The following is a 22,621-nucleotide window of genomic DNA, read 5'->3' on the forward strand; positions in this document are numbered from 1 at the left end:
AGACCTTTTGTGCCTCCTACCTCGCTGCCACCTCGGAGCACTGCTGGTATCCATCCCTCAGGGCTGCTGTCTCTGCCTGGGTTTCTGATCTCCAAGCTGGTTTGGGTTACTCCTCCCTTTGCCAGTTCCCTGCAGGACAAAGGAGCAGTTTAGTCTTGCTTGAAGCTCTCAGGGTGAATATCTGACTTTTCACCTCCTCTTGAGAGCTGTCTCTCAGGACTTCAATCTGGAAGCTGAGGAGTGCTCAGCTCTGGAGTTTAGTTACTCTTCGTTCACAAGAGGTTATTACTGACGTTGGCAGAGCTCAGTGGGAGAGAGAACTCATTTCTTGCCAGTGGCTGAAAGCCTCTCAGTGCATTGCCTGCTCTGATGGATTCCCATCTCCTGGCCTGCTGACAGGGGAGGCAGTCAGAGGGCTGAGATTCGTTCAGTCAAGCCTCAGAGTTCAAACCTCAGCCTTAACTCAAAAGTCTCCATTACAGTGATGGATTTCTGCATCCTCTCCTTCCTGGAGGTATCCTTCCTTCCTGGCAGGTAGCTTGCACAAAGGAGCACATCTAGAGGGTGGCAAGAGAAGGTTGGAGGGGGTGGGGAAAAAGAAATCAACCACCCAACAACCTTCTTTTTCCTTTAGCATTTCCCTCCTGCTTTTTAAGCCTCTTCCTCTTAGATCATTTCCAGCAGTTCAGTCTGTCCTAAGGACTGAATCACAGAGTCACAGAATCAGGCAGGCTGGAAGAGAGCTCCAGGCTCAGCCAGCCCAGCCTAGCACCCAGCCCTGCCCAACCAGCCAGACCATGGCACTAAGTGCCCCAGCCAGGCTTGGCTGCAACACCTCCAGCCACAGCCACTCCACCACCTCCCTGGGCAGCCCATTCCAGTGCCAATCACTCTCTCTGCCAGCAACTTCCTCCTCACAGCCAGCCCAGACCTGCCCTGCCACAGCTTCAGCCTGGGTCCCCTTCTTCTGCTGCTGCCTGCCTGGCAGCAGAGCCCAACCCCAGCTGGCTACAGCCTCCCTGCAGGCAGCTGCAGGCAGCAATGAGCTCTGCCCTGAGCCTCCTCTGCTGCAGGCTGCACCCCCCCAGCTCCCTCAGCCTCTCCTCACAGGGCTGTGCTCCAGGCCCCTCCCCAGCCTTGCTGCCCTTCTCCAAACACCTTCCAGCACCTCAGCAGCTCTCTGCAATGCAGGAGCCCAGAGCTGGACACAGCACTGCAGGGGTGGCCTGAGCAGTGCTGAGCACAGGGGCACAAGAACCTCCCTTGTCCTGCTGCCCACACTGCTCCTGAGCCAGCCCAGGATGCCATTGGCTCTGCTGCCCACCTGGGCACTGCTGCCTCCTCTGCAGCTCCTCTCTGCCACCACCCCCAGCTCCCTCTCTGCCTGCCTGCTCTCAGCCACTCTGGCCCCAGCCTCTAGTGCTGCTTGGGGTTGTTGTGGCCAAAGTGCACAACCCTGCCCTTGGCCTTGTTCAGTCTCATCCCCTTGGCCTCTGCCCACCCATGCAGCCTGGCCAGGTCCCTCTGCAGGGCTCTGCTACCCTCCAACAGCTCCACAGCTGCTCCTGGCTTGGTGCCATCTGCAAACTCACTGCTGCTGGACTCAATCCTCTGCTCCAGATCATCACTAAAGATACTGAACAGGACTGTGCCCAGCACTGCTCCCTGGGGCACAGCACTGGTGCCAGCTGCCAGCTGGATGTGGCACCATTCACCACCACTCTCTGGGCCCTGCCCTCCAGCCAGTTCTTGACCCAGCACATAGTGAATCAGGAGCTGCCAGCTGTGCCAGGAGCTTGTTGTGGCAGAGGTGCCAAAGGCTTTGCTGCAGTCCAGGCAGACTCCATCCACAGCCTGCCCCACACTCACCAGGCAGGAACCTGATCAGAAAAGGAGCTCAGGTTGGTCAGACAGGACCTGCCCTTCCTAACCCCATGCTGGCTGGGCCTGACCCCTGGGTCACCCTGTAGGTGCTTTGTGATGGCACTCAAGATGACCTGTTCCATGCCTTTTCCTGGCACTGAGGTCAGGCTGACAGCTCTGGAGTTTTCTGGCTCCTCCTTGCAACCCTTCTTGTGACTGACTTCTGCTCATGCTTCTTCCTCCCAGCTGGGGAGCAGGGAGGGTTTTGGTTCTGCTGTTAGCACTAAAGGCTGAGGGCAAAGGGGGATTTACTGTTAGCACTAAAGGCTGAGGGGAAAGAAGCATTTACATTGAGCAGCTCAGAACAGGAGCAAGAAAAGAGCCAGATAAAAGTGGGGGGAAACAAGTAAAAGGCTTTTGGGTTGAGTGTGGTGGAGCAGAGGTTGTGCTGAGAGGGTGCAAACTGGAGCCTTGGGTGTCTGGCCCTGCCCTTATCATTGTCCTGCTTTATTTAATCAGCCACAGGTGCCACTTTTTTTGCTTACAAAGGTAAGAAATTCAGTGCCAGGCAGCAAAGATGTCAGAATTTGAGCTCTTGTGTACGAGGGCTGCCCTGGACAGCACAGCAGGAAATCCCTGCAGGTTCTAAAGGGAGCTGAGCTTTCTCCTGCTCAAGAGCAACTCAAAGACACAGCCAAGAGAGATGTACTTTGTGCACAAGGAAGTGGAGAGTTCTGCCTCTTTTTGGGGGGGAGGGAGGGTTGTGTTTTGTGCTCAAGTGCTGGAGAAGAGGTGGCAAATGGGTATGGAAAGCTGGCACCTGGGTATCAGCGTCGATCTGCGGGGCAGTGGGGGAGCAGGGTGGGGGTGGGGGGAGGGTGTTGCATGTCAGGAGCCCTGCATGCCTGTCTGTACCTTAAGCATTTCTCTGTCTTTGTGTTCATTCACAGCTGTGGTTAGTGCTCATCCCATCCACTCACTCGATACCCCTCACCATCATTTCCACTCCGGCAGCCTCGCTTCTCCAACCCGCAGCTATCTCCATCACCAGGTCAACCCGTGGCCCATTGGCACATCCATGTCCCATTCAGACAGGGCCAATTCCACAGGTGAGATATAATTGACCAGGAGTGAAATGTGTGGATAATCAGAGCCTGAAGCTCCACTGGGTCAGTCCCTACCGTGGTGGAGTTCAGTAGTGAATCACAGAATCGATGCGTTTGTGTTGGTAGACAGCAGTGGAAGGCACCGTGGGGTCATGGAAGAGTTTGGGTTGGAAGGGACTTGGATGTGTTGGATGTCCAGAGAAGCCAACAAAGCTGATGAAGGGGGCTGGAGCACAGCCCTGTCAGGGCTTCTCAGTTTAAGTGAGATGTTAGGGGCTGGAAGGTGTTTGGAGAAGGGCAGCAAGGCTGGGGAGGGGCCTGGAGCACAGCCCTGTGAGGAGAGGCTGAGGGAGCTGGGGGGGTGCAGCCTGCAGCAGAGGAGGCTCAGGGCAGAGCTGATTGCTGCCTGCAGCTGCCTGCAGGGAGGCTGTAGCCAGCTGGGGTTGGGCTCTGCTGCCAGGCAGCCAGCAGCAGAAGAAGGGGACCCAGGCTGAAGCTGTGGCAGGGCAGGTCTGGGCTGGCTGTGAGGAGGAAGTTGATGGCAGAGAGAGTGATTGGCATTGGAATGGGCTGCCCAGGGAGGTGGTGGAGTGGCTGTGGCTGGAGGTGTTGCAGCCAAGCCTGGCTGGGGCACTTAGTGCCATGGTCTGGTTGGTTGGGCAGGGCTGGTGCTAGGTTGGACTGGATGAGCTTGGAGCTCTCTTCCAACCTGCCTGATTCTATGGTTGGGCAGGGCTGGGTGCTAGGTTGGGCTGGGTGAGCTTGGAGCTCTCTTCCAGCCTGCTTGATTCTATGGTTCTATGGCTCTGTGACACAGCCTCAAGCTGTGCCAGGGCAGGTTCAGGCTGTTAGGAGGAACAAGTAAGAGAGATTGGCACTGGAATGGGCTGCTTAGGGAGGTGCAGCCCATTCCAAACAGCTCCAAACATTTAAGCATGGAGATGTTTAAAAAGAGGCTGGATGAGGCCCTTAGTGCCATGGGTTAGTTAATTAGGAGGTGCTGGGTGATGCTGGAGGTCTTTACCAGCCTGGTTAATTCTGTGGGCAGGTTGGGTGTTAGGAGGAAGCTTCTCACACCAAGAGAGATAGGTTGGGCTGGGTGTGCTTGGAGCTCTCTGCCAGACTGCTTCATTCTATGATTGGCCAGGGCTGGGTGCTAGGTTGGGCTGGGTGAGCTTGGAGCTCTCTCCCAACCTGCATGATTCTGTGACCTCAAGGATCATCTAGGTGGCTGTTGGTTAAGTAGTGATAAAATGAGAGGCAGGAGCCTCAAGTTGCCCCAAGGGAGGTTTAGACTGGACATTAGAAGAAACTTCTTCCCTGAAAGGGGTCTCAAACACTGGCACAGGCTGCCCAGGGAGGAGGTAGAATCCACAACCCTGGAGGTGTTTACAAGAGGCAGAGATGTAGTGTGGTCCTCTGGGATCACTCTAGGAACTACTACCCGACGTGGAGGTCCACTGTTAGCCACCTTTGGAACCCATCAGAGGACCACTTTAAGCCAGAGTCCTGTGTGGGACAAGTTAAATATCAAACCATGGTCAGAGGCAACAACAGCAGCAGCTGACCTAGCATCACAGGATCACAGAACTGGCAGGGCTGGAAGGGACCTCAGGCATCATCCAGCTCCAACCCCTGCCATGGGCAGGGACACCTCACACTAGTTCAGGTTGCTCACAGCCACATCCAGCCTGGCCTTAAAGACCTCCAGGGACGAAGCTTCCACCACCTCCCTGGGCAAGCTGTGCCAGGCTCTCACCACCCCCATGCTGAAGAACATCCAGGCTGAATCTCCCCACTTCTTGTTTTGCTCCATTCCCCCCAGTCCTATCCCTACCTGACAGCCTAAAAACCTCCCTCCCCAGCTTTCTCATAGCCCCCTTCAGATCCTGGAAGGCCACACTAAGGTCTCCTTGGAGCCTTCCATTCTCCAGCCTGAACAGCCCCAACTCACTCTGCCTGTGTCCATAGCAGAGCAGCTCCAGCCCTCTCTTCACCCTGGTGGCCCAGACCAAATCCTTGATAGGTTGAGTTTCCTCTCACCAGTTTCTTGTGTGGGTCAGATACTGATCCTTGAGCTCCCCAAACCCTTGGTAGGTTGAGTTTCCTCTCACCAGTTTCTTGTGTGGGTCAGATACTGATCCTTGAGCTCCCCAAGGGTGTCCTGGCAAAGGAGGCTCAGGAGGTTCAACACAGCTTCAAATAGGAAACTTCCTTATTCTGAAGCCTGCAGCCCTGGAGTCTCAAAACATCAGATTGAATCTAATTTGAGCTCCTTAATGTGATAACCTCTTCCCTAATTAGTGGTGGTTAAAAGCTAGGCAGGATGGAAGGCCAGGCTTTGCTTCTGAGAGCTGCCAGCAGTTCATCCCCCAGCAGCAGGCAGAAAATTGGGGTGATTCCTCTGCAGCCTTTGCAGGCCTGAAGCAGAATCATTTGCAGTCAGTTCTTTTTTGTCGTGTCCCCAATGCTCTGAGAGGTTCTGAAGCCACAGGCCTGGCTAAAATTGCACCTAGGTGACATGCTGAGATGAAGTGAGTGAATGCTGAGCTCCTCTAGCTTAAGGGCTGCAGTTCAATTAAGGGATCACAGCAGCAGCCTCATTTCCTTGTGAAAAGAGCTCATAGAATCATAGGATCAAGCAGGTTGGGAGAGAGCTCCAAGCTCATCCAGCCCAACCTAGCACCCAGCCCTGCCCAGTCATAGAATGAAGCAGGTTGGGAAAGAGCTCCAAGCTCAGCCAGCCCAACCTAGCACCCAGCCCTGGCCAGTCATAGGATCAAGAAGGTTGGAAGAGAGCTCCAAGCTCAGCCAGCCCAACCTAGCACCCAGCCCTGGCCAGTCATAGGATCAAGAAGGTTGGAAGAGAGCTCCAAGCTCAGCCAGCCCAGCCTAGCACCCAGCCCTGGCCAGTCATAGACTCAAGCAGGTTGGAAGAGAGCTCCAAGCTCAGCCAGCCCAACCTAGCACCCAGCCCTGCCCAGCCAACCAAACCATGGCACTAAGTGCCCCAGCCAGGCTTGGCTTCAACACCTCCAGCCACAGCCACTCCACCACCTCCCTGGGCAGCCCATTCCAGTGCCAATCACTCTCTCTGCCAGCAACTTCCTCCTCACAGCCAGCCCAGACCTGCCCTGGCACAGCTTCAGCCTGGGTCCCCTTCTTCTGCTGCTGCTTGCCTGGCAGCAGAGCCCAACCCCCACAGGCAGAGGATAGGTTAGAGGCAGAGGTGTCCCTCGTTCTGTCTACACTGCTCAAGTGACAGCTCTCCCACCCCAGATCTTTCCCTGCCTGGGCTCTGAGAAGGATCACAGTGCCCCAGACTGCAGATGCCACCTCAGTATTCTTTCAGGTTGGGTTGGACCCTGCTGCAGGCAGACACATGGAGCCTGTGGTTTCATTTTGGCTTTCAGCAAGCCAAGAGGTTTCAAGTCTGTCTCAGGAAAAAAACCACATCTGGCTCTTCCCTGGGCACCAACAGCAATCCCTGCTTGAGAATGCCAGTCCTGGGGTACCCACTGGGGTAAAAGGAGAAGAGCTGATTGAAGAACTCCCTAGGTGTAGCTGTTGGCAGTGCAGAGCTGTTGAGCTGCTACCACAGCCAGGGAATCTCTTGGTTCTGCAGCTTATGGTGGTGTCAGACACCTGGGAGCAGGACAGTGGCACAGGCTTGGTGTCATTTGCTCCACAGAGGTGTCAGTTCTTCTGCTGCCTTGTAAAGGTGACCTCATAGAGTGGTTTAGGTTGGAAGGGACCTCAAAGCTCAGCCAGTTCCAACCCATAGGATTTGGGACACCTCCCACTAGAAGAGGTCCCTCAAAGCCTCATCCAACCTGGTCCTGAACACCTCCAGGGAGGGTTGTGGAGCACAGAAGCACCCAATGTGATCTTTGATCACATTGGGTGCTTCTGTGCTCCACAACCCTCCCTGGGCAACCTGGGCCAGTGTCTCACCACCCTCAACCCGTGCCAGTGTCTCACCACCCTCACTGTCTGTGCTCCACAACCTCCCTGGGCAACCTGTGCCAGTGTCTCACCACTCTCACTGGAAAGAACTTCCAACATCCAATCCCAGCTTAAACCCATTCCCCCTTGTCCTGTCATCACCAGACCTTGTCAATAGTCCCTCCCCAGCCATCCTGTAGCCCCCCTTCAGCTCCTGGAAGGCCACTCCAAGGTCTCCTCCAAAGCCTTCTCTTCTCCAAGCTGCACAGCTCTCATCCCATCCACACAGCAGAGCTGCTCCAGCCCCTCTGGTCATCTTCATGGCTCCCTCTGGACTTGGCTTCAAAGGAGAGCCAGGAAGATGCTCAGAGAAGGTGACCTTTGGTGCCTGCTGCTTCGTTTCCACCTTAAACCACCAGCAGGTTGCTAAGGGAGGACCCCCAACCTCTGGTCCCTTTTGCTCTGTTGCAGAATCAGTTCGCAACACACCCAGCACGGACACCATGCCAGCTGCTTCAGCTCAGGCCTGTGCTGAGCACCAGGATCCTGAGAGCACCACAGGCTCTTACCTGGCCACTGCACAAGAGGAGGACACGACTCAGAACCTCCCCACAGCCCACGTCCGTCCTTCCCACCCGCTGAAGAGCTTCGCGGTGCCAGCGGTGCCGCCGCCGGGCTCCACCTACGACCCGGCCTTGCCAAGCACACCACTGCTGACTCAGCAAGGTGAGCAGGGGTGGGGGAGGTGGGGGGTCAAGATACCTTTCCCTTCCCCCCCCCCCCCCAAAAAAAAAGGAGAGATGAAGATGAAGAGGAAAAGGAAGGCAGCTCCTTAAGCGTTAGATGATAGAGTTGGGTGGCAAAGGAAATCTAAAGTCTACCTAACAGAGAGAATAACTTTGCTGGAGGCTTGGAGCAGGCAGCCCAGAGAGCTTGTGGAGACTCCTGCTCTGGAGAGAGTCCAGCCCCTCCTGGATGTTGTGATGCTGGCCAGCCTGGGCTGGCTCAGGAGCAGTGTGGGCAGCAGGACGAGGGAGGTGCTTCTGCCCCTGTGCTCAGCACTGCTCAGGCCACCCCTGCAGTGCTGTGTCCAGTTCTGGGCTCCTGCATTGCAGAGAGATGCTGAGGTGCTGGAAGGTGTTTGGAGAAGGGCAGCAAGGCTGGGGAGGGGCCTGGAGCAGAGCCCTGTGAGGAGAGGCTGAGGGAGCTGGGGGGGTGCAGCCTGCAGCAGAGGAGGCTCAGGGCAGAGCTGATTGCTGCCTGCAGCTGCCTGCAGGGAGGCTGTAGCCAGCTGGGGTTGGGCTCTGCTGCCAGGCAGCCAGCAGCAGAAGAAGGGGACCCAGGCTGAAGCTGTGGCAGGGCAGGTCTGGGCTGGCTGTGAGGAGGAAGTTGTTGTCAGAGAGAGTGATTGGCACTGGAATGGGCTGCCCAGGGAGGTGGTGGAGGCACCGTCCCTGGGGGTCTTCAAGCAAAGCCTGGATGAGGCACTTAGTGCCATGGTCTGGTTGATTGGATAGGGCTGGGTGCTAGGTTGGACTGGCTGAGCTTGGAGCTCTCTTCCAACCTGCTTGATTCTATGACTCTAAGTAATGAAGTGAGTCCCTACCTGTGTGCCACTTTCTTTCCAGCTCCTAACCACCCAGTCCACTCGGTGAAGACAGCCTCCATTGGGACTCTGGGGAGAACTCGACCTCCCATGCCGGTGGTGGTTCCCAGCGCCCCTGACGTGCAGGAGACCAGCAGGATGCTGGAGGACTCGGAAAGCGTAGGTACCCCGGGGCTGCCAGCGGCTTCCCTGGGCGCTGCTGCTCACCCCCTGCTCTCCTCAGCCTGCTCAGCCTCAGCAACGCCTGTGCTGACAGGCAGAGGGCATTGAGGCTGCTGCCTGCACCCAGTGCCTCTCTGAACCTGTGCGAGCAGCTCTGGTGCAGGCTCCTTCCACCCGAGGCAGTGGATTCAGAGGAGCGTTTTGCTTAGGGGGGCTGCTTTCTACACCTCAAAAAGAGCTTTAGGAGCCATGCTCATGCCCTGGCTCCAGCTGCAGGGCATCCACCTGGTCCAGCCCACAGAGGCCACCAATAAAGCCTTGGCCAGCATCTTGGCTGAGCTGAGGTTGTTGAGCTGAACACTGAGTCATGCTGGGTGTGAGGAGGAAGTTGTTGGCAGAGAGAGTGATTGGCATTGGAATGGGCTGCCCAGGGAGGTGGTGGAGTGGCTGTGGCTGGAGGTGTTGAAGCCAAGCCTGGCTGGGGCACTTAGTGCCATGGTCTGGTTGGTTGGGCAGGGCTGGGTGCGAGGTTGGGCTGGCTGAGCTTGGAGCTCTCTGCCAACCTGCTTGATTCTATGACTGGGCAGGGCTGGGTGCTAGGTTGGGCTGGCTGAGCTTGGAGCTCTCTTCCAACCTGCTTGATTCTATGACTGGGCAGGGCTGGGCGCTAGGTTGGGCTGGGTGAGCTTGGAGCTCTCTTCCAACCTGCCTGATCCTATGATTGGCCATATGGTGACCTTCTTGTGGCCTTCCAGGATCTGAAAGGGGCTCCAAAAAAGCTGGGGAGGGACTTTTGAGGCTGTGAGGGAGTGTCAGGAGTGGGGGGAATGGAGCAGAGCTGGAGGAGAGTGAGGCTGGAGGGGAGGAGGAAGTTGTTGAGCAGGAGAGTGGTGAGAGGCTGGAATGGGTTGCCCAGGGAGGGGGTTGAGGCCCCATGGCTGGAGGTGTTTGAGGCCAGGCTGGCTGAGGCTGTGGTCAGGCTGCTCTAGGGTAGGGTGTCCCTGGGCATGGCAGGGGGGTTGGCACTGCCTGCTCCTTGTGCTCCCTTCCAGCCCTGCCTGATTCTAGGATTCTATTCTGTGATGCTCTGATTCTTTGTGAGACCTGTTCCAGGAGGAATGTCACCAGGCTCATGTGTGTCATCACCCTCACAGAGCACTTCCTTCAGAGCAAACTCCTTCAGAAGCTTAATTCCCTGCTCAGCTGTGTCCCACTTCTTGGCTGCCCATGGCAGGTCATCTAGGGAAGGGTATCTCACAGCCACAGCCAGCAGGAGGCATGTGCACAAGCTGACCTTACTGATAAGGGCTTGCCAGGTATTGCCCACTCCACTCTCCGTGGTGAGTGGCTATCGCTGGTGGCAGCCTTGTCACCTACCTGTAGGGCACTGGCACCAGTAGCACAGCATCTCACCTGCCAGCCTAGGATTGGCTCTCCTGATGCCCTTGAGTACTCCTTTCTAACGTCCCTGACCTCTTTGAGGGGATCACTGCAATCTTGGATATCCTTCCCCTCTTCCTCTGGTTGTCCTGGACCTCAAACCAGAACATTCCTAGGAGCACTCTTAAACTCCTCAGAGCCATCCTTCTGAGCAGCCACACACAGATTCACCCAGGTGGAAGAGAGCTCCAAGCTCAGCCAGCCCAGCCTAGCACCCAGCCCTGCCCAACCAACCAGACCATGGCACTAAGTGCCCCAGCCAGGCTTGGCTGCAACACCTCCAGCCACAGCCACTCCACCACCTCCCTGGGCAGCCCATTCCAGTGCCAATCACTCTCTCTGCCAGGAACTTCCTCCTCACAGCCAGCCCAGACCTGCCCTGCCACAGCTGCAGCCTGGGTCCCCTTCTTCTGCTGCTGGCTGCCTGGCAGCAGAGCCCAACCCCAGCTGGCTACAGCCTCCCTGCAGGCAGCTGCAGGCAGCAATGAGCTCTGCCCTGAGCCTCCTCTGCTGCAGGCTGCACCCCCCCAGCTCCCTCAGCCTCTCCTCACAGGGCTGTGCTCCAGGCCCCTCCCCAGCCTTGCTGCCCTGCTCCAAACACCTTCCAGCACCTCAGCAGCTCTCTGCAATGGAGGAGCCCAGAGCTGGACACAGCACTGCAGGGGTGGCCTGAGCAGTGCTGAGCACAGGGGCACAAGAACCTCCCTTGTCCTGCTGCCCACACTGCTCCTGAGCCAGCCCAGGATGCCATTGGCTCTGCTGCCCACCTGGGCACTGCTGCCTCCTCTGCAGCTCCTCTCTGCCACCACCCCCAGCTCCCTCTCTGCCTGCCTGCTCTCAGCCACTCTGGCCCCAGCCTGTAGCGCTCCTTGGGGTCCTTGTCACCGCTGCTGCTCTGTGCCCCTTGTCACCGCTGCTGCTCTGTGCCCCTTGTCACCACTGCTGCTCTGTGCCCCTTGTCACCACTGCTGCTCTGTGCCCCTTGTCACCGCTGCTTTGTTCCCCCTCCTCCCTGCTGCTCTGTGCCCCTTGTCACCACTGCTTTGTTCCCCCTTCTCCCTGCTGCTCTGTGCCCCTTGTCACCACTGCTTCATGCCCCGTTGTCACCACTGCTGTATGCCCCTTGTCACCGCTGCTCTGTGCCCCCTTTTCACCACTCCTTCATGCCCCCTTGTCACCACTGCTCTGTGCCCCCTTGTCACCACTGCTGCATGTGCCCCTTGTCACCGCTGCTGCATGTGCCCCTTGTCACCGCTGCTGCATGTGCCCCTTGTCACCGCTGCTGCATGTGCCCCTTGTCACCGCTGCTGCATGTGCCCCTTGTCACCACTGCTGCATGTGCCCCTTGTCACCGCTGCTCTGTGCCCCTTGTCACCGCTGCTGCGTGCCCCTTGTCACCGCTGCTGCGTGCCCCTTGTCACCGCTGCTGCGTGCCCCTTGTCACCGCTGCTGCGTGCCCCTTGTCACCGCTGCTGCGTGCCCCTTGTCACCGCTGCTGCGTGCCCCTTGTCACCGCTGCTGCGTGCCCCTTGTCACCGCTGCTCTGTGCCCCCTTGTCACCGCTGCTCTGTGCCCCTTGTCACCGCTGCTCTGTGCCCCTTGTCACCGCTGCTCTGTGCCCCTTGTCACCGCTGCTCTGTGCCCCTTGTCACCGCTGCTCTGTGCCCCTTGTCCCTGCTGCTGCTCTGTGCCCCCTTGTCACCGCTGCTCTATGCCCCCTTGTCACCGCTGCTCTGTGCCCCCTTGTCACCGCTGCTCTGTGCACCCTTGTCACCGCTGCTCTGTGCCCCCTTGTCACCGCTGCTCTGTGCCCCCTTGTCACCACTGCTGCATGTGCTCCCTTGTCACCGCTGCTCTGTGCCCCCTTGTCACCGCTGCTCTGTGCCCCCTTGTCCCTGCTGCTGCTCTGTGCCCCTTGTCACCGCTGCTCTGTGCCCCTTGTCACCGCTGCTGCGTGCCCCTTGTCACCGCTGCTGCGTGCCCCTTGTCACCGCTGCTGCGTGCCCCTTGTCACCGCTGCTGCGTGCCCCTTGTCACCGCTGCTGCGTGCCCCTTGTCACCGCTGCTCTGTGCCCCTTGTCACCGCTGCTGCGTGCCCCTTGTCACCGCTGCTGCATGTGCTCCCTTGTCACCGCTGCTCTGTGCCCCCTTGTCACCGCTGCTCTGTGCCCCCTTGTCCCTGCTGCTGCTCTGTGCCCCTTGTCACCGCTGCTCTGTGCCCCTTGTCACCGCTGCTCTGTGCCCCCTTGTCACCGCTGCTCTGTGCCCCTTGTCACCGCTGCTCTGTGCCCCCTTGTCACCGCTGCTCTGTGCCCCCTTGTCACCGCTGCTGCGTGCCCCCTTGTCACCGCTGCTCTGTGCCCCTTGTCACCGCTGCTCTGTGCCCCTTGTCACCGCTGCTCTGTGCCCCTTGTCACCGCTGCTCTGTGCCCCTTGTCACCGCTGCTGCGTGCCCCTTGTCACCGCTGCTGCGTGCCCCTTGTCACCGCTGCTGCGTGCCCCTTGTCACCGCTGCTGCGTGCCCCTTGTCACCGCTGCTGCGTGCCCCTTGTCACCGCTGCTGCATGTGCTCCCTTGTCACCGCTGCTCTGTGCCCCCTTGTCACCGCTGCTCTGTGCCCCCTTGTCCCAGCTGCTGCTCTGTGCCCCTTGTCACCGCTGCTCTGTGCCCCTTGTCACCGCTGCTCTGTGCCCCCTTGTCACCGCTGCTCTGTGCCCCTTGTCACCGCTGCTCTGTGCCCCCTTGTCACCGCTGCTCTGTGCCCCCTTGTCACCGCTGCTGCGTGCCCCCTTGTCACCGCTGCTCTGTGCCCCTTGTCACCGCTGCTCTGTGCCCCTTGTCACCGCTGCTCTGTGCCCCTTGTCACCGCTGCTCTGTGCCCCTTGTCACCGCTGCTCTGTGCCCCTTGTCCCTGCTGCTGCTCTGTGCCCCCTTGTCACCGCTGCTCTGTGCCCCCTTGTCACCGCTGCTCTGTGCCCCCTTGTCACCGCTGCTCTGTGCCCCCTTGTCACCGCTGCTCTGTGCCCCCTTGTCCCTGCTGCTGCTCTGTGCCCCTTGTCACCGCTGCTCTGTGCCCCTTGTCACCGCTGCTCTGTGCCCCCTTGTCACCGCTGCTCTGTGCCCCCTTGTCACCGCTGCTGCATGCCCCTTGTCACCGCTGCTGCATGCCCCTTGTCACCGCTGCTGCTCTGTGCCCCTTGTCACCGCTGCTGCTCTGTGCCCCTTGTCACCGCTGCTGCTCTGTGCCCCTTGTCACCGCTGCTCTGTGCCCCTTGTCCCTGCTGCTGCTCTGTGCCCCTTGTCACCGCTGCTGCTCTGTGCCCCTTGTCACCGCTGCTGCTCTGTGCCCCTTGTCACCGCTGCTACATGTGCTCCCTTGTCACCGCTGCTCTGTGCCCCCTTGTCACCGCTGCTCTGTGCCCCCTTGTCACCGCTGCTCTGTGCCCCCTTGTCACCGCTGCTCTGTGCCCCCTTGTCACCGCTGCTCTGTGCCCCCTTGTCACCGCTGCTCTGTGCCCCCTTGTCACCGCTGCTCCGTGCCCCCTTGTCACCGCTGCTCTGTGCCCCTTGTCCCTGCTGCTGCTCTGTGCCCCTTGTCACCGCTGCTCTGTGCCCCCTTGTCACCGCTGCTGCGTGCCCCTTGTCACCGCTGCTGCGTGCCCCTTGTCACCGCTGCTGCGTGCCCCTTGTCACCGCTGCTCTGTGCCCCCTTGTCACCGCTGCTGCGTGCCCCTTGTCACCGCTGCTCTGTGCCCCCTTGTCACCGCTGCTGCTCTGTGCCCCCTTGTCACCGCTGCTGCTCTGTGCCCCCTTGTCACCGCTGCTGCTCTGTGCCCCCTTGTCACCGCTGCTGCGTGCCCCTTGTCACCGCTGCTGCGTGACCCTTGTCACCGCTGCTGCTCTGTGCCCCCTTGTCACCGCTGCTGCTCTGTGCCCCCTTGTCACCGCTGCTGCTCTGTGCCCCCTTGTCACCGCTGCTGCTCTGTGCCCCCTTGTCACCGCTGCTGCTGTGTGCCCCCTTGTCACCGCTGCTGCTCTGTGCCCCCTTGTCACCGCTGCTGCTCTGTGCCCCCTTGTCACCGCTGCTGCTCTGTGCCCCCTTGTCACCGCTGCTGCTCTGTGCCCCCTTGTCACCGCTGCTGCTTTGTGCCCCTTGTCACCGCTGCTGCTCTGTGCCCCCTTGTCACCGCTGCTGCTCTGTGCCCCCTTGTCACCGCTGCTGCTCTGTGCCCCCTTGTCACCGCTGCTGCTGCGTGCCCCCTTGTCACCGCTGCTGCTGCGTGCCCCCTTGTCACCGCTGCTGCTCTGTGCCCCTTGTCACCGCTGCTGCTCTGTGCCCCTTGTCACCGCTGCTGCTCTGTGCCCCTTGTCACCGCTGCTGCTCTGTGCCCCCTTGTCACCGCTGCTCTGTGCCCCCTTGTCACTCCTGCTCTGTGCCCCCTTGTCACTCCTGCTCTGTGCCCCCTTGTCACCGCTGCTGCTCTGTGCCCCCTTGTCACCGCTGCTGCTCTGTGCCCCCTTGTCACCGCTGCTGCTCTGTGCCCCCTTGTCACCGCTGCTGCTCTGTGCCCCCTTGTCACTGCTGCTGCTGTGTGCTCCCTTGTCCCTGCTGCTGCTCTGTGCCCCCTTGTCACCGCTGCTGCTGTGTGCCCCCTTGTCACCGCTGCTGCTCTGTGCCCCTTGTCAGCGCTGCTGCTCTGTGCCCCCTTGTCCCTGCTGCTGCTCTGTGCCCCCTTGTCCCTGCTGCTGCTCTGTGCCCCCTTGTCACCGCTGCTGCTCTGTGCCCCCTTGTCACCGCTGCTGCTGTGTGCCCCCTTGTCACCGCTGCTGCTGTGTGCCCCCTTGTCACCACTGCTCTGTGCCCCCCCCCAGAGCTACGAACCGGATGAGCTGACCAAAGAGATGGCCCACCTGGAAGGACTCATGAAGGACCTCAATGCCATCACTACAGCATGAGCACCACCACCTTTCACCAGGACATGACTCCAGAACAAGTGTGCCAAGTCTTGGGACTCAGCCTTGGAACACAAGGAATTGTACAGAGGTTAAACAAAAACAAAAATGAAAGAAAGAAAGAAAGAAAAAGAGAAAAAAAAAAAAAAGAAGAAAAAAAATAAAAAGAAAAGAAAAGAAGAAAAAAAAAAAAGGAGAGCAGAAACCCCAGGAAGAGGGAGGAGAGCACCTGAGAGCAGCCACAGACAGCTACCAGTGCTGCCTGACCTCACTCACCCTTTCTTGTCCTGCAGTGAGGTCATGGCCAAGTGGAATTCCACAGATCTGCAGAGGCCCTGCAGGATGGGACATGGCAGGGCTGAAATCCAGCAGCCAGCCTAGAGAAATCCAGCAGCCAGGCTAAAGGAATCCACCACCCAGCCTAGAGAAATCCAGGATCCAGACTAAAGGAATCCAGCAGCCAGATGAATGGAATCCACCACCCAGCCTAGAGAAATCCAGGATCCAGACTAAAGGAATCCAGCAGCCAGATGAATGGAATCCACCACTCAGACCAGAGAAATTCAGGATCCAGCTAGAGAAATCCAGGATCCAGATCAAAGGAATCCAGCAGCCAGACTAAAGGAATCCAGCAGCCAGATGAATGGAATCCAGCAGCCAGCCTAGAGAAATCCAGGATCCAGACTAAAGGAATCCAGCAGCCAGCCTAAAGGAATCCAGCAGCCAGCCTAAAGGAATCCACCACCCAGCCTAAAGGAATCCACCACCCAGCCTAAAGGAATCCACCACCCAGCCTAAAGGAATCCACCACCCAGCCTAAAGGAATCCACCACCCAGCCTAAAGGAATCCACCACCCAGCCTAAAGGAATCCACCACCCAGCCTAAAGGAATCCACCACCCAGCCTAAAGGAATCCACCACCCAGCCTAAAGGAATCCACCACCCAGCCTAAAGGAATCCAGGATCCAGATCAAAGGAATCCAGCAGCCAGCCTAAAGGAATCCAGCAGCCAGATGAATGGAATCCACCACCCAGCCTAGAGAAAGCCAGAATCCAGATGAAAGGAGTCCAGGATCCAGTGAAAGCAATCCAGCATCCAGACTAGAGACATCCAGGATCCAGATGAATGGAATCCAGCATCCAGATGAATGGAATCCAGCACCCAGACCAGAGACATCCAGGATCCCAATGAATGGAGTCCAGCATCCAGACTAGAGTTATCCAGGATCTTGATTAAAGGAATCCAGGTTCCAGATTAATGGAATCCAGCATCCAGATGAATGGAGTCCAGGATCCAGATGAAAGCAATTCAGCATCCAGACCAGAGATATCCAGGATCCAGATGAAAGGAGTCCAGGATCCAGACTAGAGATATTCAGGATCCAGGTGAAAGGAGTCCAGGATCCAGATGAAAGCAATATCAGCATCCAGACCAGAGATATCCAGGATCCAGATGAATGGAATCCAACATCCAGGATAGAGATATCCAGGATCCAGATGAAAGGAGTCCAGCATCCAGATGAATGGAATCCAGCACCCATACTAGAGACATCCAGGATCCAGATGGATGGAGTCCAGGACCCAGCTGAAAGCAATACAGCATCCATACCAGAGACATCCAGGATCCAGATGAATGGAGTCCAGGATCCAGATGAATGGAGTCCAGGATCCAGATGAATGGAGTCCAGCACCCAGACTAGAGACATCCATGATCCAGATTAAAGCAGTCCAGCATCCATACCAGAGACATCCAGGATCCAGATGAAAGGAGTCCAGGATCCAGCTGAAAGGAGTCCAGGATCCAGCTGAAAGGAGTCCAGGATCCAGCTGAAAGGAGTCCAGGATCCAGGCTAGAGACATCCAGGATCCAGATGAATGGAATCCAGCATCCAGATGAATGGAATCCAGCACCCAGACTAGAGACATCCAGGATCCAGCTGAAAGGAGTCCAGCATCCAGATGAATGGAGTCCAGGATCCAGACTAGAGACATCCAGGATCCAGCTGAAAGGAGTCCAGCATCCAATGAAAGCAGTCCAGCATCCAGACTAGAGACATCCAGGATCCAGATTAAAGCAGTCCAGCATCCATACCAGAGACATCCAGGATCCAGATGAAAGGAGTCCAGGATCCAGCTGAAAGGAGTCCAGGATCCAGGCTAGAGACATCCAGGATCCAGCTGAAAGGAGTCCAGGATCCAGACTAGAGACATCCAGGATCCAGCTGAAAGGAGTCCAGCATCCAGATGAATGGAGTCCAGGATCCAGACTAGAGGAAAAAAGGGGGAAAAGGGGGGGGGGGGAATGGAACTTGAGTTGGTTTGGGTTTTCTTTCTGGTCAGGTTTTGTCTCAGTGGTGTGATTGCCCTGCCCTTCAGTGTTGGACTTTGCCATTTCTGTACCATTTTATTTGTAGTTTTATTTTCATCTGTTTTATTTTTTTTTTTTTGGGGGGGGGTGGGGTTGGATTTTTGTTTGTTGGGGTTTTTTTTAAATATATATATATGTATTAAAGAAAAAAAGAGGTTCAAAAGTTGTAATAAAAAAAAAAAAGCTGAACAAATGACCCAAAAAAAAAGGCAAAAAAGGAGGGGAAAAGGCAAAAGGGGGGAAAAAAGGGGAGGGGGGAAAGGCAAGGCAAAAAGGGGAGGGGGGAAAGGCAAGGCAAAAAGGGGGGGGGGAATGGAAAGGCAAAAAGGGGGGGGGGGAATGGAAAGGCAAAAGGGGGGGGAAAGGCAAAAAGGGGGGGGGAAGGGCAAAAAGGGGGGGGGAAGGGCAAAAAGGGGGGGGGAAGGGCAAAAAGGGGGGGGGGAAGGGCAAAAAGGGGGGGGGAAGGGCAAAAAGGGGGGGGAAGGGCAAAAAGGGGGGGGGAAGGGCAAAAAGGGGGGGGGAAGGGCAAAAAGGGGGGAAAGGAAAGGCAAAGGGGGGAAAGGAAAGGCAAAGGGGGGAAAGGAAAGGCAAAGGGGGGAAAGGAAAGGCAAAGGGGGGAAAGGAAAGGCAAAGGGGGGAAAGGAAAGGCAAAGGGGGGAAAGGAAAGGCAAAGGGGGGAAAGGAAAGGCAAAGGGGGGAAAGGAAAGGCAAAGGGGGGAAAGGAAAGGCAAAGGGGGGAAAGGAAAGGCAAAGGGGGGAAAGGAAAGGCAAAGGGGGGAAAGGAAAGGCAAAGGGGGGAAAGGAAAGGCAAAGGGGGGAAAGGAAAGGCAAAGGGGGGAAAGGAAAGGCAAAGGGGGGAAAGGAAAGGCAAAGGGGGGAAAGGAAAGGCAAAGGGGGGAAAGGAAAGGCAAAGGGGGGAAAGGAAAGGCAAAGGGGGGAAAGGAAAGGCAAAGGGGGGAAAGGAAAGGCAAAGGGGGGAAAGGAAAGGCAAAGGGGGGAAAGGAAAGGCAAAGGGGGGAAAGGAAAGGCAAAGGGGGGAAAGGAAAGGCAAAGGGGGGAAAGGAAAGGCAAAGGGGGGAAAGGAAAGGCAAAGGGGGGAAAGGAAAGGCAAAGGGGGGAAAGGAAAGGAAAAGGGGGGAAAGGAAAGGAAAAGGGGGGAAAGGAAAGGAAAAGGGGGGAAAGGAAAGGCAGAAAGAGGGAAAGGAAAGGCAGAAAGAGGGAAAGAAAGAGGATAAAAGGGGGGAGAAAAGAGAAAGGGGGGGGAAGGCAAAAAAGGGGGAAAGGGCAAAAAGAAGGGGAAAATAGGCAAAAAGATAAGAAGAAAAGGAGGGAAATGAAGGGAAAAGGGGGGGGTGGCAAAAAGGGGAGGGGGGAAGGCAAAAAGGGAGGAGAAAGGCAAAAAGGGAGAAAAGTGAAGAGAAAAGGGGGGGAGGCAAAAGGGGAGAAAAAGAAAGGGAAAAGGAGGGGGGAGGGAGGGAAAAAAGGGGGGAAGGCAAGAGGGAAAAAGGGGGGAAGGCAAGAGGGAAAAAGGGGGGAAGGCAAGAGGGAAAAAGGGGGGAAGGCAAGAGGGAAAAAGGGGGGAAGGCAAGAGGGAAAAAGGGGGGAAGGCAAGAGGGAAAAAGGGGGGAAGGCAAGAGGGAAAAAGGGGGGAAGGCAAGAGGGAAAAAGGGGGGAAGGCAAGAGGGAAAAAGGGGGGAAGGCAAGAGGGAAAAAGGGGGGAAGGCAAGAGGGAAAAAGGGGGGAAGGCAAGAGGGAAAAAGGCTGGGGAATAGGGAAAAAGGCTGGGGAATAGGGAAAAAGGGGGGGGAATAGGGAAAAAGGGGGGGGGAATAGGGAAAAAGGGGGGGGAATAGGGAAAAAGGGGGGGGAATAGGGAAAAAGGGGGGGGAATAGGGAAAAAGGGGGGGGAATAGGGAAAAAGGGGGGGAATAGGGAAAAAGGGGGGGAATAGGGAAAAAGGGGGGGAATAGGGAAAAAGGGGGGGGGAATAGGGAAAAGGGGGGGGGAATAGGGAAAAGGGGGGGGGAATAGGGAAAAGGGGGGGGGAATAGGGAAAAGGGGGGGGGAATAGGGAAAAGGGGGGGGGAAGAGGGAAAAGGGGGGGGGAATAGGGAAAAGGGGGGGGAATAGGGAAAAAGGGGGGGGGAATAGGGAAAAGGGGGGGGGGAATAGGGAAAAGGGGGGGGGGAATAGGGAAAAAGGGGGGGGAATAGGGAAAAAAGGGGGGGGGGAATAGGAAAAAAGGGGGGGGAACAGGGAAAAAGGGGGGGGGGAAGGGAACAGGAAAAAAAGGGGGGGGGAACAGGGACAAAAAAGGGGGGGGAACAGGGAAAAAGGGGGGGGGGAACAGGGAAAAGGGGGGGGAAGGGAAGGGGGCACGGGCACAGGGAAAAAGGGGGGGGGGAACCAGGGAAAAAGGGGGGGGAACAGGGAAAAAGGGGGGGGGGAACAGGGAAAAAGGGGGGGGGAACAGGGAAAAAGGGGGGGGGAACAGGGAAAAGGGGGGGGGAACAGGGAAAAAGGGGGGGGGAACAGGGAAAAAGGGGGGGGGAACAGGAAAAGGGGGGGGGAGGGAACAGGGAAAAAAGGGGGGGGGAACAGGGAAAAAGGGGGGGGGAACAGGGAAAAAGGGGGGGGGGGAACAGGGAAAAAGGGGGGGGGAACAGGGAAAAAGGGGGGGGGAACAGGGAAAAAGGGGGGGGGAACAGGGAAAAAGGGGGGGGGGAACAGGGAAAAAGGGGGGGGAACAGGGAAAAAGGGGGGGGGAAACAGGAAAAAGGGGGGGGAAAAGGGAAAAAGGGGGGGGAACAGGAAAAAGGGGGGGGAACAGGGAAAAAAGGGGGGGGAACAGGGAAAAAGGGGGGGAACAGGGAAAAAAGGGAGGGGGAACAGGGAAAAAGGGGGGGGAACAGGAAAAGGGGGGGAACAGGAAAAAGGGGGGGGGAACAGGGAAAAAGGGGGGGGAACAGGGAAAAGGGGGGGGGGAACAGGGAAAAGGGGGGGAACAGGGAAAAAGGGAGGGGGGAATAGGGAAAAAGGGGGGGGAACAGGGAAAAAGGGAGGGGGGAATAGGGAAAAAGGGAGGGGGGAATAGGGAAAAAGGGAGGGGGGAATAGGGAAAAAGGGAGGGGGGAATAGGGAAAAAAGGGGGGGGAATAGGGAAAAAAGGGGGGGGAATAGGGAAAAAAGGGGGGGGAATAGGGAAAAAAGGGGGGGGAATAGGGAAAAAAGGGGGGGGAATAGGGAAAAAAGGGGGAAGAGAATAGGGAAAAAGGGGGAAGGGAATAGGGAAAAAGGGGGGGGAATAGGGAAAAAGGGGGAAGGGAATAGGGAAAAAGGGGGAAGGGAATAGGGAAAAAGGGGGAAGGGAATAGGGAAAAAGGGGGAAGGGAATAGGGAAAAAGGGGGAAGGGAATAGGGAAAAAGGGGGGGGGGGAGGAGAAAGTGTCTTGCCCATAGCCTAGCCTGACTTTTTGACTGCTTTGTTCTCTTGTGCATGAAGCTCCCTTGCCAGCTTGGGGTCGTTCTGGCTTTGTTGGGGGGGGGGGGGGGGGGGGAAGGGGAGGGGGAGGCTTAGTTTGTTCTTCCTCCCCTGCCTAGAACTCAGTGGTTGGAGCAGCTGAGCTGGGAGGTCTCTTGCCAACCTGCTGGATTCTGTGCTTCTCTGTTCCCCCTTCTGGCAGTTAATCCATGGCCCCCATTTTATTTTGGGGGGGGTGGGGGGGGGGGTGGTGATGCTGCACTTGCTCTTTGTAAGCTTTTTGTTTGCCTTTGGTTTAATTCCCATTCCTCCTCCTCCTCTCATTCCCATTCCTTGTCAATAGTCCCTCCCCAGCCTTCCTCTAGCCCCCTTCAGACCCTGCAAGGCCACTCCAAGGTCTCCTCCAAGCCTTCTCCTCTCCAGGGTGCACAGCCCCAACTCTCTCAGCCTGTGCTCACAGCAGAGCTGCTGCAGCCCTCTCAGCATCTTGGTGGCCTCCTCTGGGCTGGCTCCAACACTTCCATGTGCTGCTGGTGCTGGGGGCTGCAGAGCTGCCCCCAGGAGTGCAGGTGGGGTGTGAGGAGAGCAGAGCCAAGGGGCAGAATCCCCTCCCTTGCCCTGTGCCCACACTGCTCTGGCTGCAGCCCAGCACAGGCTTGTGTCTGGGCTGCACTCACACTGCAGGCTCGGGCTGAGCTTTGCATCAGCCCAGACCCCCAGGGCCTGTTCCTCAGGGCTGCTCTCAGCCATTGCCCACCCAGCCTGGAGCTGTGCTTGGGATTGTGCCCACCCAGCTGCAGGGCCTTACCCCTGGCCTTGTTGAATGCCATGAGGTTGGCCTGGGCACAGCTCTGCAGCCTGTGCAGTGTGAAGATGAGACTCTGTGGATGTCTCTCCCTCTGGATGGATCCTGCCCTCTGGCAAGTTGCCTGTGCCACACAGCTTGGTGCCAGCTGCACACTTGCTGAGGCTGCACTGATTCCTCTGCCCATGGCACTGACACAGATGTCCCACAGCACTGGAGCCAGCACTGACCCCTGAGGGAACCACCTGGCACTGGTCTGCAGGTGGGCATTGAGCCCTTGATCCCCACTCTCTGTGTGCCACCACCCAGCCCATGCCTCACCCAGCAGTGCTGCACCCACCCAGTCTGTGTGTTCCCAGCTTGGGGACCAGGATGTCCTGTGGGACAGAGTCAAAAGCCTTACTCAGGGCCAGGTAGATGCTGACTCATGAAGGCTGGAAAAGACCTCTAAGATCTGCAAGTCCAACCTTCAGCTGGCACATGTGTCCCAAGTGCCACATCACCATGGCACTTGGTGCCATGGTCTGGCCTTGAGCTCTGTGCTAAAGGGTTGGACTTGATGCTCTGTGAGGTCTCTTCCAACCCTGGTGATACTGTGGTGCTGTGATCTCATTCTCTGATCACTTTCAGGGATGGTGAGCCCAGCACCTCCCTGGGCAGCCTGCTCCAAAGCCTGAGCCCTCTCAGCAAGGCAGGTGGTGCCTTCCTGCCACCCCCAGCCCAAACCTCAGCAACAAGCAAGCAGCAGGAGAGCTCCAAACCCTTGCCTGCCCATTCAGTAGCCCTGTAAAGCACAGAGCACTGCTGCTGGGTCTCTTTGGACCAAGCACTTCTCCAGGTTGCCAGGTGCAGTAACTGATGGCCTCCTCCTTACCCTCCTGCTACCTCCAGA

At 57.6% G+C, this 22,621-nt stretch overlaps 1 protein-coding gene across 8 annotated transcripts in view; it reads left to right on the top strand.

The window, feature by feature from the left end:
- NEO1 (neogenin 1) overlaps positions 1-17,063 on the top strand; it is a 311,645-nt gene extending 294,582 nt beyond the window's left edge. For 6 of the 8 annotated variants that reach the window (XM_064157224.1, XM_064157225.1, XM_064157226.1 and 3 more), the window contains 4 exons: positions 2,814-2,972; positions 7,386-7,640; positions 8,543-8,679; positions 14,995-17,063. In XM_064157224.1, coding sequence (XP_064013294.1) covers positions 2,814-2,972; positions 7,386-7,640; positions 8,543-8,679; positions 14,995-15,078 — 635 coding nt within the window. In that variant the 3' untranslated portion in view covers positions 15,079-17,063. The remainder of the gene's footprint in view (positions 1-2,813; positions 2,973-7,385; positions 7,641-8,542; positions 8,680-14,994) is intronic. The other 2 variants (XM_064157230.1, XM_064157231.1) reach the window with 1 other exon arrangement.
- Positions 17,064-22,621: the final 5,558 nt, after the last annotated feature.

The sequence above is a fragment of the Pogoniulus pusillus genome, chromosome 17 (assembly GCF_015220805.1).
Source record: "Pogoniulus pusillus isolate bPogPus1 chromosome 17, bPogPus1.pri, whole genome shotgun sequence".
Lineage (NCBI taxonomy): Eukaryota > Metazoa > Chordata > Aves > Piciformes > Lybiidae > Pogoniulus > Pogoniulus pusillus.